The sequence below is a fragment of the Eptatretus burgeri genome, unplaced genomic scaffold (genome assembly GCF_056783735.1).
Source record: "Eptatretus burgeri isolate ZD-2024b unplaced genomic scaffold, Ebu_testis_v1 Ebu_testis_scaffold_126, whole genome shotgun sequence".
Taxonomy (NCBI): domain Eukaryota; kingdom Metazoa; phylum Chordata; class Myxini; order Myxiniformes; family Myxinidae; genus Eptatretus; species Eptatretus burgeri.
This window is the reverse complement of record NW_028222076.1, coordinates 36,406-56,475: the sequence shown is the minus strand read 5'-3', so window position 1 is coordinate 56,475 and position 20,070 is coordinate 36,406. Positions and strand designations below refer to the sequence as shown.

The 20,070-nt window shown below is 46.7% G+C and overlaps 2 protein-coding genes across 8 annotated transcripts in view; one reads left to right on the top strand and one right to left on the bottom strand.

The window, feature by feature from the left end:
* Window positions 1–3,281: 3,281 nt before the first annotated feature.
* Window positions 3,282–18,210, top strand: STRA8 (stimulated by retinoic acid 8). 7 transcript variants are annotated; one of them, XM_085866992.1, is made up of 9 exons: window positions 3,282–3,428; window positions 3,519–3,694; window positions 10,163–10,238; window positions 10,359–10,440; window positions 15,333–15,491; window positions 16,482–16,689; window positions 16,939–17,024; window positions 17,202–17,376; window positions 17,947–18,210. In XM_085866992.1, the coding sequence occupies exons 2-9, from the start codon at window positions 3,536–3,538 to the stop codon at window positions 18,013–18,015; spliced, it is 1,014 nt and encodes a 337-aa protein (XP_085723118.1). In that variant the 5' UTR covers window positions 3,282–3,428; window positions 3,519–3,535; the 3' UTR covers window positions 18,016–18,210. The 7 variants fall into 7 exon arrangements, with proteins under 7 accessions (XP_085723118.1, XP_085723114.1, XP_085723117.1 ...); XM_085866988.1 differs by having other exon boundaries at window positions 10,335–10,440; XM_085866991.1 differs by having other exon boundaries at window positions 3,519–3,706.
* Window positions 18,211–18,878: 668 nt separating this feature from the next.
* The window catches only part of LOC147007511 (uncharacterized), a 37,597-nt gene continuing 36,405 nt past the window's right edge, over window positions 18,879–20,070 (bottom strand). The window contains exon 4 of the mRNA XM_085866998.1: window positions 18,879–19,079. Within this exon, the coding sequence (XP_085723124.1) occupies window positions 19,060–19,079 (20 nt within the window). The 3' untranslated portion in view covers window positions 18,879–19,059. The remainder of the gene's footprint in view (window positions 19,080–20,070) is intronic.

The window sequence follows — 20,070 nt, the reverse complement described above, 5'->3', positions numbered from 1 at the left end:
GAAAGAGAACAGATATTTTCAGTGAAACACCATGGCATCGGTAAACTCAATTATTGAACAAAAATGTGAAAAATAATTTGTTCAAAAAGTGGAACAGATGTGTTGTTTTGTTAAAAAAAAAATGCTACAGATTTAGTGATTAACACAAATGTGATCTGATTCATTCAAAACGATGAAAGAGTTGATGTTCTTTTTTAAATTTTACAAATTAATATTATATTATAATATTATTTATATAATATATAATTATACTTTGTACAGACATGGGACAGAGTTCATGATTTGTTCAAAAATGTTACAAAGTTAGTGGTTAGTACAAATGGGATATGATTTGAAGATGTGACAGTTAATGATTTCCTAAAAAATGTCACAGAAGTGATACAGACAAAAATATAACAGCTGTGATTTTGAACAAAATGCAACAAATGTGCTCATTCATACAAATTGTCAATAAAGATATTTACAAAAATATCAGAGATGTGATAATTCTGACTTTCAAATGTTGAAATCGATTTGAGAACATAAATAAATAATGTTGCATGTTTAAATATATCTGTGTTTCCTACCATGGTAAATCATAGTTAATAATTATTGTGTGGAATAATTAACATTAACATGTGATCAGACAGTCTCTTCACATATATGAATATTTATTACGATAATTATTAATGATAATATCATAAAAGGTGAACCGTGCAACTATGTTATTCAGGAAGTTTGTATCAAACAAGTAGCCCTTCGTATTACTCAATTTCCTTGAAGTCGCTGTCAGTTTCAAAAAGGTTGGTGACCCCTGGTCCCAGATGCATTTTCCAAGAGTGAGCAGAGATATGTTGATCTTGCACGCCTCCTGCAGACGGCGAAAGACTGTAAGATCGCAGTGAAATGTAAAGAGTGTGAAGGCGAGTGCCACAGCACAGCTCTACATACGGGTCCTGCTCCCTGGACCTCAAAGGCCTCCACTCCTGCATCTGAAGACTCCCACCGAGAGACGGTGAAGAGTGTTTGGTACCTCCCGCCCTTTGGGTTCTAGCACCCTCAGAAGACGGGCAAACTCAGGGTGGTCTTTGCCTCCAGCGTGCAGTAGGATCTCTCTCAACAGGGCGCTGCTCACGGGCCTGGACCTGGAAAGCCTCCTGGGTGTTCTGATCCGCTTCAGGAAACTTCAGGAAACCTGAGATTCCTGGGGAACAGAGACAAAGATGTGATGAAGGACATCATCATCGAGTACAGCATGAAGGTTCACGTCTTCGGCAACGGCGCATTACTGCAGCTGCCACGTACGGGCTCAGGTGAGCCGCCCAGGTCGGCGAACATGCGCATGGTGCCGACACCCGACGGTTCGTGAAGAGACACTTCGACGTCGAGTCCCTGTCCACAGACACAGAGGCCATGGATCTCCTGCGAAGAACCCAAGCGTCCCCAGCACAGTCAGACATCCGGCTGCACAGGATGGCTTCAAACAGCACGACTGTGACGATCAGCGGCTGGTTACTTCAGTTAAGGGGTCAGAAAGTTTTATGGATATTTTGAAAACATTGTACAACCGATGTGGGACACATCGACGGTGTCTTGTTCAAAGTCGGAAACTGGACCCTGGAGAGACAACCCCGACATCGACAGAAATCATGGCTGCCGTGGACACGTTTGGTGTTTCCTTTTTTTCCACTTGAAGTGCCGATGTCAGACCCATGAGGACTGTGTTTGACGTACTTATGTCTGGCGAAAAACGGCAAGCACCCAAAAAAAACAAAAAAATGGATGTTTTGAAGAAGAAGAAGAAGAAGAAGAAGAAGAAGAAGAAGAAGAAGAAGAAGAAGAAGAAGAAGAAGAAGAAGAAGAAGAAGAAGAAGAAGAAGAAGAAGAAGAAGAAGAAGAAGAAGAAGAAGAAGAAGAAGAAGAAGAAGAAGAAGAAGAAGAAGAAGAAGAAGAAGAAGAAGAAGAAGAAGAAGAAGAAGAAGAAGAAGAAAAACCTGGACAAAAATTTCACACCTGGAAAATTCTTCAATTCCTTCATGTGTCCTGTTGAGCCATGTTCACGACATACCGGCTTCATCACTGCTCACATCAGCTTCACTGTTTCAAGGAAACCTTACACACACTGATACTACATTGGTGTCATTTAATCCTCCGACTTGTGTACACAATACCCTTTTACCCCCAACTTGGTATCTCACCATGAACGGGTTAAAGTTCATGATTCCAAATCTTTTCAACAGTCAACATGCCCACACCGGTTGGAAAGATGGCGAATCTGAAATACTGTGTCAGCTTCAATTTAAACACGTCCAAAAAAAATCCCTACCTACCTACCAACCCCATTCACTGAACACCATGTTACCGGAAAACCCGGGGGGGGGTCCTATCAAACCGGAGGAGACAATAACCAAGGAGAGACAGTCAGGAGTGAGGAACGTCCTGTGGGAGGAAGGACTCTGTTAAACAGAAGATGTCTCGTCTATTAACACCGGACTGGATTGAGAGATCTGTCAGGTTGGAGCGGAGACCTCGGATGTTTGAGGTTCACACTGTTAGGGACGGAGGAGGTTTTCCGGGGCAGGGTGAGGGGGAAAGTTTGAGTGGGTGGGGGGGGAGGAGGAGTGCAAAAAGGGGGGACATGAAGCTTTGAGGGGGTGGGGGTGGGGTGGGGAAGAAGCATAAAGAGGGGAGATGAATTGGAGCGGTACCGATTCCAGATTCCCAAACTGGTTTCACTTCATGTTTACGGCCTCTATTCCCACTCCGACTTCTCGAATGACCCGAATTACTCGGACCATTCCATACTACCGTCCATTATCAATCAACATCGAGATCATGAGGTCACATCTCAAGAGGTTCTTTTGAGGATTTTTTCTTATCCAATCACAATCTCCATCCTGAACACAGAACCATCAGACAATACTTCACACTGAAATATGAATCATATCTCCTCTCCATCAAACCTCGGCCACTCGATCACGCATTGACTGGGATTTGGGATGAAGTCACCCAGCAGCCCCAAGACATATCAGTGAATCAGCATATTAACCTGTTCATGTCGAGATCGGTCTCATCGGTGGGTGCTACAGGGTCTTGCTACGGAATAAGACGTTTCGTCCAAGAGATGTCTGTCCGGCCTCGAGCGGGTGAGACAAGGCAGAGGTCAGATCGGTTGGCAATCTCTCCATGCGAAGGGCGGAGCTTGATAGCGGAGGGCGGAGCTTGATAGCGGAGGGCGGAGCTTGATGGCGGAGGGCGGAGCTTGATGGAGGAGGGCGGAGCTTCCTTGCGGGGGGCGGGGTTTGTGCAGTGAAGGGATTCCTGAGGTATTTTCTCACAAGTGACAGATCGCGGTGCAGAATCGTCATCATGAAAGAGAAAAATCTGAAGCCTTAAGGGTTGAGATTCCCGCCTATTTGAACTCGTTTCCCTCTCGACCACTTCCTCAGGTAAAACTTCTTTTTGTTTGGGTGTAAAGGAGAAGTGGAGGGGTGAGGAGTGGAGATGGAGATTAACAAATGACCTGCGTCGGAACCCAGGTGGCCAGGTGATCATCATGGAAGCCCAAACAACACGAAAGCCGGTCCGGACTCCGTCTGAAGTGATGATCCAAAGGCGCCTGTCCCAGACAAAGCGCCGAACCGAACTGTCCAACTGGTACAAGAGACTCCGCACCTTGTTACCCAATGATGACCTGGAACCACACCGAACCAAGGTACGGACCCAGGTACAAGTCCCGTGTTCACGTCACCCAGACGGTCGTTATTAGTTCGCTCGAGTGGTTAAACACTCGTTTCGTTCTCCACCACATGTGTGGGTTCGATTCCCATGGCTATTCACTCTGACCGAGGGACACTTCGCCAGTGTGGTGAGGAGGTTAACCGGCTCTCAAGTTACCTTGGGTGAGGATCATCAATCCACAGTGAATCGTTCACAACGAAGATACCATGAAAGTTAACCACCACGTTTGTATCACCACACAACCTCACTGATACCTCACAACCTCTCCATTTACCACACAACCTTTCCATTTACCACACAACCTCTCCATTTACCACACAACCTTTCCATTTACCACACAACCTCTCCATTTACCACACAACCTCACTGATACCTCACAACCTCTCCATTTACCACACAACCTTTCCATTTACCACACAACCTCTCCATTTACCACACAACCTTTCCATTTACCACACAACCTCTCCATTTACCACACACACAACCTTTCCATTTACCACACACCCTCTCCATTTACCTCACAACCTCTCCATTTACCACACAACCTCTCCATTTACCACACACCCACTCTCCATTTACCTCACAACCTCTCCATTTACCACACAACCTCTCCACACCATTTACCACACAACCTTTCCATTTACCACACAACCTTTCCATTTACCACACAACCTCTCCATTTACCACACACCCTCTCCATTTACCACACACCCTCTCCATTTACCACACACCCTCTCCATTTACCACACAACCTCTCCATTTACCACACAACCTCTCCATTTACCACACAACCTCTCCATTTACCACACAACCTCTCCATTTACCACACAACCTTTCCATTTACCACACAACCTTTCCATTTACCACACAACCTCTCCATTTACCACACAACCTTTCCATTTACCACACAACCTCTCAATTTACCACACAACCTCACTGATACCTCACAACCTCTCCATTTACCACACAACCTTTCCATTTACCACACAACCTCTCCATTTACCACACAACCTTTCCATTTACCACACAACCTCTCCATTTACCACACAACCTCACTGATACCTCACAACCTCTCCATTTACCACACACCCTCTTCATTTACCACACAACCTCTCCATTTACACACAACCACCATTCCATCACCAGCACAACCTTTCCATTTACCACACAACCTCTCCATTTACCACACACCCTCTCCATTTACCACACACTCTCTCCATTTACCACACACCCTCTCCATTTACCACACCCAACCTCTCCTGATTTACCACCCACCCAACCCTCTCCATTTACCACACACCCTCTCCATTTACCACACACCACCTCTCCACTTTACCACACACCCTCTCCATTTACCACACAACCTCTCCATTTACCACACACCCTCTCCATTTACCCACACACCCTCCATTTACCACACACCCTCTCCATTTACCTCACAACCTCTCCATTTACCTACACAACCTCTCCATTTACCACACACCCCTCTCCATTTACCTCACACCCTCTCCATTTACCACACACCCTCTCCATTTACCACACACCCTCTCCATTTACCACACACCCTCTCCATTTACCACACACCCTCTCCATTTACCACACAACCTCTCCATTTACCACACAACCTCTCCATTTACCACACACCCTCTCCATTTTCCTCACAACCTCTCCATTTACCACACAACCTCTCCATTTACCACACACCCTCTCCATTTACCTCACAACCTCTCCATTTACCACACAACCTCTCCATTTACCACACAACCTTTCCATTTACCACACAACCTTTCCATTTACCACACAACCTCTCCATTTACCACACACCCTCTCCATTTACCACACACCCTCTCAATTTACCACACACCCTCTCCATTTACCACACAACCTCTCCATTTACCACACACCCTCTCCATTTACCACACAACCTCTCCATTTACCACACACCCTCTCCATTTACCTCACAACCTCTCCATTTACCACACAACCTCTCCATTTACCACACCCCTCTCACATTTACCTCACAACCTCTCCATTTACCACACCTTCCCTCTCCATTCCCTACCCCCCCCAACCTCTCCATTTACCACACAACCTTTCCATTGCACACAACTCCTCCATTTACCACACAACCTCTCCATTTACCACACACCCTCTCCATTTACCACACAACCTCTCCATTTACCACACACCCTCTCCATTTACCTCACAACCTCTCCATTTACCACACAACCTCTCCATTTACCACACACCCTCTCCATTTACCTCACAACCTCTCCATTTACCACACAACCTCTCCATTTACCACACAACCTTTCCATTTACCACACAACCTTTCCATTTACCACACAACCTCTCCATTTACCACACACCCTCTCCATTTACCACACACCCTCTCCATTTACCACACACCCTCTCCATTTACCTCACAACCTCTCCATTTACCACACAACCTTTCCATTTACCACACAACCTCTCCATTTACCACACACCCTCTTCATTTACCACACAGCACCTTTCCATTTACCACACAACCTGCATTTACCACACAACCCCTCCATTTACCACACAACCTTTCCATTTACCTCACAACCTCTCCATTTACCACACAACCTCACTGATACCTCACAACCTCTCCATTTACCACACAACCTCTCCATTTACCACACAACCTCTCCATTTACCACACAACCTCTCCATTTACCACACAACCTCTCCATTTACCACACAACCTCACTGATACCTCACAACCTCTCCATTTACCACACACCCTCTCCATTTACCACACAACCTTTCCATTTACCACACAACCTTTCCATTTACCACACAACCTTTCCATTTACCACACAACCTCTCCATTTACCACACACCCTCTCCATTTACCACACGCCCTCTCCAAACACACACACACACCCTCTCCATTTACCACACAACCTCTCCATTTACCACACAACCTCTCCATTTACCACACACCCTCTCCATTTACCACACACCCTCTCCATTTACCACACACCCTCTCCATTTACCACACAACCTCTCCATTTACCACACACCCTCTCCATTTACCACACACCCTCCATTTACCACACACCCTCTCCATTTGCTACTCACAACCTCTCCATTTACCACACAACCTCTCCATTTACCACACACCCTCTCCATTTACCTCACAACCTACTCCAGTCACTTACCACACAACCTCTCCATTTACCACACACCCTCTCCATTTACCACACACCCTCTCCATTTAAAACACCCACACACCCTCTCCATTTACCTCACAACCTCTCCATTTACCACACAACCTCTCCATTTACCACACACCCTCTCCATTTTCCTCACAACCTCTCCATTTACCACACAACCTCTCCATTTACCACACACCCTCTCCATTTACCTCACAACCTCTCCATTTACCACACAACCTCTCCATTTACCACACAACCTTTCCATTTACCACACAACCTTTCCATTTACCACGCAACCTCTCCATTTACCACACACCCTCTCAATGCACACACACACCCTCTCACTCTACCACACACCCTCTCCATTTCACCATACACAACCTCTCCATTGTACACCACACACCCTCTCCATTTACCACACAACCTCTCCATTTACCACACACCCTCTCCATTTGCACCTCACAACCTTTCTCCATTTACCACACAACCTCTCCATTTACCACACACCCTCCTCCATTTACCTCACAACCTCTCCATTTACCACACCGCCTCTCTCCATTTACCACACAACCTCTCCATTTACCCACACAACCTTTCCATTTACCACACAACCTTTCCATTTACCACACAACCTCTCCATTTTACCCCACACACCCTCTCCATTTACCACACACCCTCTCAATTTACCACACACCCTCTCCATTTACCACACAACCTCTCCATTTACCACACACCCTCTCCATTGCTTCCTGCACTAAGCCCTCTCCATTTACCACACACCCTCTCCATTTACCTCACAACCTCTCCATTTACCACACAACACCTCTCCATTTACCACACACCCTCTCCATTTACCTCACAACCTCTCCATTTACCCACACAACCTCTCCATTTACCACACAACCTTTCTACCATTTGCCTACACAACCTTTCCATTTACCACACAACCTCTCCATTTCACACACCCTCTCCATTTACACACACACACACTCTCTCCATTTACACACACACACCCTCTCCATTTACCTCACAACCTCTCCATTTAGCACACAACCTCTCCATTGTCCACACACCCTCTCCATTTACCTCACAACCTATCCATTTACCACACAACCTCTCCATTTACCACACAACCTCTCCATTTACCACACATCCTCTCCATTTACCTCACAACCTCTCCATTTACCACACAACCTTTCCATTTACCTCACAACCTCTCCATTTACCACACAACCTCCTCACATTTACCACACAACCTCTCCATTTACACACGCACACCTCTCTCCATTTACCTCACAACCTCTCCATTTACCACACAACCTCTCCATTTACCTCACAACCTCTCCATTTACCACACAACCTCTCCATTTACCACACACCCTCTCCATTTACCACACAACCTCTCCATTTACCACACAACCTTTCCATTTACCACACAACCTCTCCATTTACCACACACCCTCTCCATTTACCACACAACCTCTCCATTTATCACACAACCTCTCCATTTACCACACACCCTCTCCATTTACCACACAACCTCTCCATTTACCTCACAACCTCTCCATTTACCACACAACCTCTCCATTTACCACACACCCTCTCCATTTACCACACAACCTCCATTTACCACACACCCTCTCGATTTACCACACACCCTCTCCATTTACCACACAACCTTTCCATTTACCACACAACCTCTCCATTTACCACACACCCTCTCCATTTACCACACAACCTCTCCAATTACCACACACGCTCTCCATTTACCACACTCCCTCTCCATTTACCACACAACCTCTCCATTTACCACACACCCTCTCCATTTACCACACACCCTCTCCATTTACCACACACCCTCTCCATTTACCACACAACCTCTCCATTTACCACACAACCTCTCCATTTACCACACAACCTCTCCATTTACCACACACCCTCTCCATTTACCACACAACCTCTCCATTTATCACACAACCTCTCCATTTACCACACACCCTCTCCATTTACCACACAACCTCTCCATTTACCTCACAACCACTCCATATACCACACAAACTCTCCATTTACCACACACCCTCTCCATTTACCACACAACCTCCATTTACCACACACCCTCTCGATTTACCACACACCTCTCCATTTACCACACAACCTCTCCATTTACCACACATCCTCTCCATTTACCACACACCCTCTCCATTTACCTCACAACCTCTCCATTTACCTCACAACCTCTCCATTTACCTCACAACCTCTCCATTTACCACACAACCTTTCCATTTACCACACAACCTCTCCATTTACCACACAACCTCTCCATTTACCACACAACCTCTCCATTTACCTCACAACCTCTCCATTTACTCACAACCTCTCCATTTACCTCACAACCTCTCCATTTAGCACACAACCTTTCCAGTTACCACACAACCTTTCCATTTACCACACAACCTCTCCATTTACCACACAACCTTTCCATTTACCACGCACCCTCTCCATTTACCACACAACCTCTCCATTTACCACACACCCTCTCCATTTACCACACAGCCTCTCCATTTACCACACACCCTCTCCATTTACCACACAACCTTTCCATTTACCACACAACCTCTCCATTTACCACACAACCTCTCCATTTACCACACACCCTCTCCATTTACCTCACAACCTCTCCATTTACCTCACAACCTCTCCATTTACCACAACCTCTCCATTTAACACACAACCTCTCCATTTACCACACAACCTTTCCATTTACCTCACAACCTCTCCATTTACCACACACCCTCTCCATTTACCACACACCCTCTCCATTTACCACACAACCTCTCCATTTACCACACACCCTCTCCATTTACCACACACCCTCTCCATTTACCACCACATCACCACTGTGTGAACAACACAAACTGCATACATTTCCCACACCACCGCTCCCTTCAACGGAGGCTAATTGGAAGGTCCTGTGGGTTCACCAACAACCTCACAAGGAGAAGTGAAATGTGCACCTCACCAAGGTCTTCAAAACAAATCCCACAAGTAAAGACCCTTCCGACCTTCGGAAGGTCTTCCGGACACCACACTCACGTCATTTCATTCAAGGAAGACGTAACGTTTCCAATGATTGTGGTGATATGAGGGTTGAGTGTGGTTAATCGTGTTCATTGTCCCATTCATGACCACGTCTTGTTGAGTTCACCCTCACATCGGATGTTGAGGTCATCGTGGACCCGAGTGCTGTGTTCTTACAGATAGAAATTCTGAAGAAAGCCAAACGATTCATCCAGAACCTGGAAGAGACTTTAACATCTCTCCTCGAGCATCTCGGTAACACTCTCACACTCCACGCGTGCCACTTTATGTCCAGCCATGTTGGTTCGTTGTTGGCCAGGTGCGAGTACTTCGGTCACCTGTGCTTTAAAGGTAATCCTCCCGCGTGCCGTGCAGGAGAGACGAGCACTGCACATTCGCACCCGGCGAACCTGCACGACGTGGGACTCGAGTTTCTGCAGTTATACTACAGTGGCATGTAAGAGCGTGTGCGCCGTAATCCGAGCTGTTACCACACCCGGGTGGTTTGTTGTTGTTTGAGTGGTTGTTCGTGTGTCCCGCATGGTGTTTGTGCCTGGAATAAACGAATGGAGATGAATCAATCTGTGCTTATTGTTCGCTCACAAGTCGGAGTGGAGGCCATTTTTATTTCCCCTCTGCTCGAGCGAGGTTCCTGCGAGGGCAAGGCTAACTTGGCAGTGGGGGTAATGGGGTAACGACTGGGCACAACCAGCAAGGGGATTCTTCATCCGTATGCAGCACTAGGCTGTGGGGTGGCATCAGTGGCTGAGGGCGCGGCTGTGTCGCTGATACAATGCCCTCTGCTGATGATGGCAGGAATTTGGAATTTGTTCAGGCTGCCGGTGATAGCTCACCGACTCTTTGCCAAGGACACCATGGGTTGTTTAACACTCACCAATGTATGCTGGCAGACGGGACGTCCGTTTACCGTCGATCCGAGGGACTGCACACATATTGATGAATCACCTTGTCTACGAAACACCGGGATGACAGTTTACAGCTGTGTCGGCATTTGGGATTCGAACCAAGGCAAGACAGCTGAAGAGGTGAGTGTGCGTAACTCGAATGCCATCGTGTTAGCCCCAGCAAGGCGATAAACAACCAGGAAAGGAAGAGAGAGAGAAGTCGAGGAAGCACACACAACGTGTGCACACTCCTTTGCTGCACCCCCTTTCTCTCACACCAACCAATCGAAACCAAGAAAACGCACTGCGAGCACCTCCTGTGCATTCGGGCTGTGAGCACCACACGCCATGGTTCAAAGCTCACATCCCTTCACATTGGCGGAGCGGAACGACGTGCCAAGAATGGAGGAGCAAATGAGGGGTGTGGGCTTTGATGAAACAAAGGGATTTTCTCTGTAAATCCACAGGTGAACCGCCATGTATTCACACACACACACACACAACATCTCAAACTTCTCTTAACATTCACGAGTCACGACTAGATATGGCCACCAGCCACCCCGCTCCAACTCCATCTCAATGACGTCACAACACGAACAGCCTGGAAATATGTACGCACGACCATACCTTTGTGGCGGGGTGGCTGCAGACGAGGAAGCAGCCTCGAGGACGGGTATTGGCTGAGACGGATCTTATTCCACCTGAAGACAAGCAGAACATAAACATCATCAATTATATTCAAACATCAAATATATATATATATATATATATATATATATATATATATATATATATATATATATATGTATATATCAAAAGAAACACGAACAACAAGAAGGGCACTCGGTGGAGCGCATACCTCCGCCACGCAAACAATGAAGAATCACTTTGAACCTTTTAAAAAATCCTCGGATCCGGATCTGGATTCGGATCTTCACCAAGATTGAATCAGTTCATCCTTGTCACACACCCAACCTGTCCACCAAGTTTCGTCCAAATCCGTCCACACCTTTTTTGAGATATCGTGCTCACAAACAGACAGACAGACGTACAAGGGTGAAAACAACCTCTTTCCACGTTTGGTAGATGGAAGTAAAAACTAAAGAAGTCATGATGCCCACAACCCACACAACCATCGCATCCCTCGACAAACCTCATCAAGTTGAATCATCCAAATTCTTATTCCATCCATCCATCCATCGGGCAAGTACTCTGTCCAGAGCGTTGGTGCTGCCGAAGCAGTCTCCTTGGCTCTCGGATACAATCCTGAACGGGTCACCACTCCGACACAGGATTCCAGCAAGCTGGCACTCATTTTGTCGACCTCAGAAGGATGACAGGCAGAGTCGACCCCACCTGGTATTAATTCAACAGCTGAGTGGGATCTGAACTCAGGATCCTTGGATCCCAAACCCATCACCCGAACCATTAAGCTTACACCAGGAATACAAATTCTTCTTCTGTTTCTTTTAAGAATTTTCAATTTTCTTGACTCAATATGTATATTGTCTCCATCTCTTAAATTATATATATATATAAAAATATATATATATAATTAATTTAAGAGCTCTTAAATTATGGCTGAGCTCCTTTATGGGATATTCAAGGCCTTTGAAATATTGTTACCCCATCACCTGATCTGTACCTTTCCACAACTTCATCCCGGAGGTCTGATGAAACCTCCTTGGTTCTCATGGTTGAGTCTTTGCTGTGAATTGCACTACTCAGTGGGGGAAACCTTCCAGGAACAGCTGATTACCTCCACCACGAAGGTGAAGGAAGTAATGTTTGCACCCCTTTCTGTCTGTTTGTCTGTGTACAGGATATCTCAAAAAGTTGTGCACGGATCCGGATGAAATTTTGTGGATAGGTTCGGTGCGTGACAAGGACAAACTGATTCGGTTTTGGTGAAGATCCGGATCCGACTACTGGAATTTTTAAAGTGGATTCTTCACCGTTGAGAGTGATGGCTCAAATACGACACATATCACGATATTTCGAACATCTGTTGGGCCCGATATGTTCTCGTGGATCAGGTATTACAGGGCGGAGGTGCCGCTCCACCGAGTGCCCTTGTAGTTTTATTCTGAAATAATCGGAATAACTTCAATTTAACACAGGTGGACGCCAATTAACTTAGTTTGGTGCTTTTGATGGCAATTGGCTCCACCTGAGCTAATTTACAATTGCTATTATAAGGGGGGACTGGGGGGTGGACACTCATCCAACCGAGATAGTCTAGTTTTGTATTTTTAATTAATTTTATAAAATTTGTATAATTTGTTTTTCACTCGGTCGTTGTGGGTTACGATATGTAATTAAAACTTTTAAAAGTCTCATTTAATGCGATTTAATTCCAGGTTATCTGGTGTTGGCTCAATGGTTCGGGTGGCGTGCTGGGGATGATCTTCGGATCCCGAGTTAAAATCTCGCTCGGCTGTTGAATTAATACCAGGTGGGGTTGACTCTGCCTGTCATCCTTCTGAGGTCGACAAAATGGGTGCCAGCTTGCTGGGATGATTAACCCATTTGAGTACCCTGTGTCGGAGCGGCGACCTGTCCAACATCGTGCCCAAGAGCCCAGGAGCGTCCTTTGGCAGCACCAACGTCCTGTACAGAGCTTGGTCCCATTGGATTGGACTGGAATTCCAGGACACGAAGCAACAACAGGTGAAAAATTTATAAACAGGGTGTCGGCTTTCTCTCGGAACTGTATATATATATATATATATATATATATATATATATATATATATATATATATATATATATATATATATATATATATCTGCAAACAATAGATTAATCTTTCAACAGATTTATTATCTGAGGCACAAAACTTCTATTGTTGAAGCCAAATCTCAGACGAAGACAATCGCACACACGAAGACAGCAAGTCTGAGTTATTGCCACGAACTTCACTTGATCATTCAAGGAATCAACTTCCACATCACGAATCGACTGTGAGTTCAGTAAAATACCTGAAGCCAGAAAACAATTACCAACTCACAGCATCGTCCACCAGCCACTTGTGGACCCTGCAGACGATGTCCCCGATGTTGGCCCATTCGAGGTGGAAAGCCCGCCAACTCCAACTTTGTCCACTGTCCCCTCGAGGGGGGTATTGCTATTGACAGCGGTTATCTGATCAACCACGGAGCCCTTGACGTCATAGAAACTCTCATCTCAAACGACTTCCCAACCCACGGGCCAAAAGGCAAAACAGCTTTTTCCCGCCGCCGCTTCTTCTTCTTCACCGCATTGAATGTCCCTCCTCCTTGGAAGGAAGTGCGTCGGTTTACACTCAGCCGGCTCTTACTTGCGGATACATTTCTCTGTGACAACCACGGAGTCCCACACGCAACGTTGACCAAGCAAAACCTCTTGTGTTCCACCTCTTGTCGACCCACAAGCGAACGCAGCTTTTTCCCGCCGCCGCTTCTTCTTCTTCACCGCTTTGAACGTTCCACTTCCGCAAAGGAGGAAGTGACGTCAGTTTGCACAAATCCAGGTTCTTTCCTCCAGTTGGATTTCCTCTCTGAACTTTCACTATTTCGTTTTGTCAAATTCGAAACGATTTCATGATGGAGTGAAAGGTAAATTAATATTCCTGATGTTAATTACCATCTTGCCATTTGATGATGGACCAAAACCTGGTGTTGGCTCAGTGGTTCGGGTGGTGGCTTGGGATCCTCGGGTCCTGAGTTCGAGTCCCGTTCACCGCTGAATTAACACCAGAGGGTTGACTCAGCCTGTCACCCTTCTGAGGTTGATGAAATGAGCACCAATGTGTACTGGTAAGAGGGGCACTGCATCACTGGCATCGTTGTGCATCCAACCAATGATGCAAAAAGCCGCCAAAAGGTCTGTACACGATGGGAACGAGGGACCGCACCTCTTGATCAAAGGTAAAAAGGGGGGGCTCACTCCCCCATTGAAGAACCTTATCTGGGCAGAGCGAGGATCCTTCATCAGATGTACCTTGTGCCTGGTACCAGCTCCTCTCCCATTGATCTATATGGCCCAGTGATGGCCACACACAACCACACCCTCAAGAACCTTGGGTGGGAATAAGAACTGAGATGATGTCATTTTCATTGAGAAAAAAACAAACAAACAAATGGAGCACGTGACTGGGAATTTTTAATCCGAGAGTAGTTATCATGGAGAACAGTTCACCGGAGAGTGCAGTGAGTGAAGAATGTTTATCAGTTTAAATGAGTCATCTATGTTTACATTTAGGAGAGAAAGAATCATTTTTTTAGGAACAGACCGGAAAATAAGAATGGGCTGAAAAGACTGTTTATCTTGGGGAGCGTGTGTTTGTATATGTGGTGGTCTTTGTGACGCAAACACACACACACACACACACACACACACACACACACACACACACACACACACACACACTCAGAGTCACAAACAGTGTTTTCTGAACCTTCAGAGAACCACCTCCTCGTCTGAGCGACGACTCCATCAAGTGTGTCCAACAGGAGAACTTTCTCGCCGAGCTCAGATGGTTCCTCGTCCACGCACGTGACGAAGTGCTTCCCACGGTCTCTCAGGGAAACACCTGTAACCAGACCGGGTACGCACACCGCAGGTGTTTTGTGTGAAAGTTCCCATCATGTCGATGTTTAGATCACTCGCTTTACATTTTCATGATATTCTACTCAAGTCCTTGGAAGTTCCGTGACGTCACACTCAGGTCACCTGTGGTCCGTTGTTGTCGCCATGTCTCTCGTCCCGAAGGCATTATGCCGTCCGTAACCATTCGAGTAACCCTCATCTTATGAACTCGAGCGGCTCTCAGTGGAGCGCATACCTCCGCCAGGCTGAACAGTTCACGTGTAGTATCCCACTGGTAGACCGGATCTAGATCCGGACCTGAACCAAAATCGAATCAATTCGTCCTCATCACACTCTCAACCTGTCCAGCAGGTTTCATCCAAATCCGTCCATAACTTTTTGAGATATTCTGCTCACAGACAGACAGACGGAGGTGAAAACAACCTCCGTCTACCTTGGTAATGACCACGTCTCACACACTAACTTTACTTTGAAGGTTGAAGCTGGGGAGGACGGGGAGGTGGTTTCACACCACCACACGATTTACAAACTCTCCCCACTCTCACCCCCACACTCCACCTCCCTCCATCCCGACCCCGATTGGTGGTTTCACACCACCACACGATTTACAAACTCTCCCCACTCTCACCCCTACACTCCACCTCCCTCCGTCCCGACCCCGATTGGTGGTTTCACACCACCACACGATTTACGAACTCTCCCCATACTCACCCCTACACTCCACCTCCCTCCGTCCCGACCCCGATTGGTGGTTTCACACCACCACACGATTTACGAACTCTCCCCACTCTCACCCCCACACTCCACCTCCCTCCATCCCGACCCCGATTGGTGGTTTCACACCACCACACGATTTACGAACTCTCCCCACTCTCACCCCCACACTCCACCTCCCTCCGTCCCGACCCCGATTGGTGGTTTCACACCACCACACGATTTACGAACTCTCCCCACTCTCACCCCCACACTCCACCTCCCTCCGTCCCGACCCCCCTTTCCAAAGGCTGTCGGTGTTCTTGGACCGTGTCTTGGAGATGCTCGGACGACACGGTATCGTCTCATCCCAGAGGTTATCCTCTCACAATGTGTTGCTGGCCATCAACAAGCTGTGGGCCGACACCTGGGGCTTCGTTCGTGCTGATGACGAGCTGCTTGACCTCGATTCAATGCTCCACATGTTTTTATCCCCGTCCAGCCAATTGAATTTGCAGGTACGTGACGTCTCGGCTTGGTAGGACCCAGGGTTTTGATGGATTTCCTCCACCGAGCATTAACGGAGCCATCTTACATGAGCAGCACACTCGATATGGCATGTTATCAACCCCCTGAGGGGGAGCCATAAACGTCATCACATGTTGAATGGAGTCTTTTGGTTAGGTGAAGGGTACGAAGTGGACCCTACAGACCGTGTGGTTGTGCGTGCGTGAACTGGTGTACGAGACTTGGTGTTTGACCCACAGATGTTGAAGTCTATCGATGACGATGGACACACAGAAGAATTGGCACTGGGAACGTCCAGCAGGTACTACCTGATCACCACAAGCAGGTTTGTGATAAAATTAATTAATATAATCAAGTAGATTTCAATGATGACGATGTGCACACACCTCTGACGTCACAATGTTGATGGTCGGACCACAATGGAGGAGCAAAAGGAACCTTCTTTACCTGTGACAGGAACACTCATTGTATCCTTGAATGAACATTCCTTTTTTCCTTCAAGTGATATGGAGCAGTTGCTGGGTCGACCGACCGACGAGTCAATACCGCACACGGATGTGGCTGCAGTGGTTAAACCTTCCTCCAACGGTGGTAATTTATACCTGACCATCGTAAAGTTCCTACTCGATGTGTCATCACACGGTGACGCGGAGGGGGATTGCACAAAAGTTACCCAGGTATGCAATCGTGGACTTCACCTATCGATGATCTGTCTGGGTATGTAGTCGAGTGTAGTCCTCGCTGCTCACACCGCCTTCCCTTCCCCTCACGCTGCCTTCCCTTCCCCTCACGCTGCCTTCCCTTCCCCTCACGCTGCCTGCCCTTCCCATCATGCTGCCTTCCCTTCACTTTACCTCATCCTTACCCCATTCCTTCTTCACCTCACCCCCCCCGCCCCATGGATATCTCCTGGTGGTCTCCATGTGCTGTATTAATGTGCTGTTTCAACGCACCCTATTTCGTTCAATCCTGTACTAATCCCCCTTCTCCACAAGTCCCACTCCCAAACCCAAGTGGAGAACCCTCCCCTCACATTTACCCCCTCCTCCTCACTCCCACCCTTCCGGAGTGTACAGCAACGTTTGTGGTGGATTGGGAGATGAGATTTTTGGAAAGTGGTGGATCATCAGAGCCGTTGTTTTCGTCAGGTTGAGTTTGAGTACTAAGTGGACGAGCTTTGTATTTTGGGATGTTTTCTCGTTTCTCATTGGTTGAACGACCACCTGTCCACACCATGTCTGTTTCAGGGCGAGTTCACCGTTGAGGACTCCACCCTTCTGCGGTGCACCGAGACGTTTGAAGAAGACGACATCTAATCTGACCCACAGGCCAGGCAAAGTGATCATGTGACACACAATGAGCATTGTGTAAGCACTGCACTGTACTGTACTGTACTTCACACGAGTATTTATTCTGCGGTTCCGCCCAGGGGTCTCTTCACACCCCGTTTCGGTGAATATTAAATATTTTCGATTTAATGGTCTGTTTGAATAAACGATATTCACATCGTGCGCCCCCCCTCACTACCTGGTTACTTTGTTTCCTCCCTCTTTTCCTTGCTCGGTGTCCAGTTGTTGCCCCACTTTTGCAGCACGAGCTCCCCACCCGTTGTCAGCCTGCTCTTCCAATTTAAAAAATAAATAAATAATTACTCCTAAAATTATTTAACTTTGTTTATTAATTCAAGGTCAGTTCAAATTCGAAGCAGCGTCCTGCTGTGTTGACATCATGCCTTGTGGAACAGGAAAGTTGAAGACCTTGAAACATTTTTGTGTGGCGGCGTGTCTGAGAGCATTCCGCCGGGCGTCCACGTGATTCGGACCGTCCCGCGAGGCGATCAAAACGCAGATCCAAAAATAAAAGGACGGGGACAAAGTCATTTGGCACACGATCATTCCTCTCTTTGTACGTACTCGTCTGTGGAGTCAAGAATCCGCTCGATTGATACGATCGTGGTGGAAAATCACAACATGGCACCCCAGATGATTATACAGTATATATATATATATATATATATATATATATATATATATATATATATATATATATATATATATATATATATATATATATATATATATATATAATTGCACCGGAATGATAGATCACAACTCCAAAGACACTGCAGTCTCTCTTCTACCAGGCACTCGTATCTCAACGATTTCGATTTAAAAAAGCTTTATTTCTCCATTTTAAAAACACCAACGATGATGTCAGCAGCGCGCGTCCGGTCATGGTTCAGGTGAAAGGACAAGTCCGTGTCCTCCGTCTCAATGTTCGCTTCGTCGATGTACCCGGAAAGGGAATGAGAGGCCTGTCGATCCGGCGAGAGGAGCAACTCGACGGTTTCTTTGCACCGCTCAAAGCAAACGGAGGAGCTCTGTGGGGAGGTTGACAGGGAGGCATTGATTTGTCAGGTCAAAAGCAAGGTAATCAATCACTGGGCTCAAACCCCCCCTAATGACGTCATGCAGTGCTTATGTAAAGATAAAACTGCAACACTGACTCAAAATTCCTGATTTAAAATAAAAAAAACACAAACAAACAAATGTTAAAACAACCAATCTTCTTTCAACGTGTTACCTGTGTCATCAAGTCACCTGTTACCATCACATCGTGACTACTTTCCAAAGCTGTGCTCCAAGAACTTGCAACCTTGACCACAAACATAACCCACAATTCCTTGCGGTGTACATGCCAGGACGTAATCAGGTCTGGGGGTTCATTTTGAACGAGAGCAACAACACTTCAATCCCATCCCCCAAGAGCACAATGACCTCCATCACATTTTGAAATCGAAGAACACAGAACTATCCAGACTCTTCATCGTGCTGGCCGTCTGATCAAACTGAGCAACCGGGCAAGAAGCAGACCAAGAACCCAATGACCACTCTGACAGAACTACAGAGTTCCTCGGCTGAGATTGGAGAACCTGCCGGAAGGACAACGGTCTCTGCAGAACTTCAGAGAATGTGGTTCCCCATCTTGACGGCACGAAATCAACGCTAAGGGAACGCGAGTCTTGGAGCGGCGACCCTGCCAGACTTGGCCTTCTCAGATGGCGTGCGTGGTTTCTCAGCAACACACTGGGTCATGGAGTTATCCGTGACTCTTCAGCTTCAGGGTCAACAGTTAGGAAGGGGTCTGAGAGAGGCCACCCGCGACCCAGCGACGAACCCGTAACAATATATAAATAAATTAAAAGGCTACAAAGACATCCGAGCACGCAGATCAGGTCGGCCAAGCATTTATAAGCAAAGGTTGTGTCGATGTGAAGAGCAAAAGGCAAGTCGAGAGATTCTGCAAGGCCTTTCGTTCTCCAAAGGCGTGCTGCCCTTATCCTTGCCGAGGTAGTGAGATTGCCAAAATCG

Excerpts from the sequence above, each read along its gene's own strand:
- STRA8 (XM_085866987.1), top strand. The coding sequence starts at position 3,536 with ATGGAAGCCCAAACAACACGAAAGCCGGTCCGGACTCCGTCTGAAGTG. Across the intron at positions 3,707-10,162 it reads GAACCAAGGTACGGACCCAG|ATAGAAATTCTGAAGAAAGC; the intron begins GTACAAGTCCCG and ends GTGTTCTTACAG. Across the intron at positions 10,441-15,332 it reads CAGTTATACTACAGTGGCAT|AGAACCACCTCCTCGTCTGA; the intron begins GTAAGAGCGTGT and ends CTGAACCTTCAG.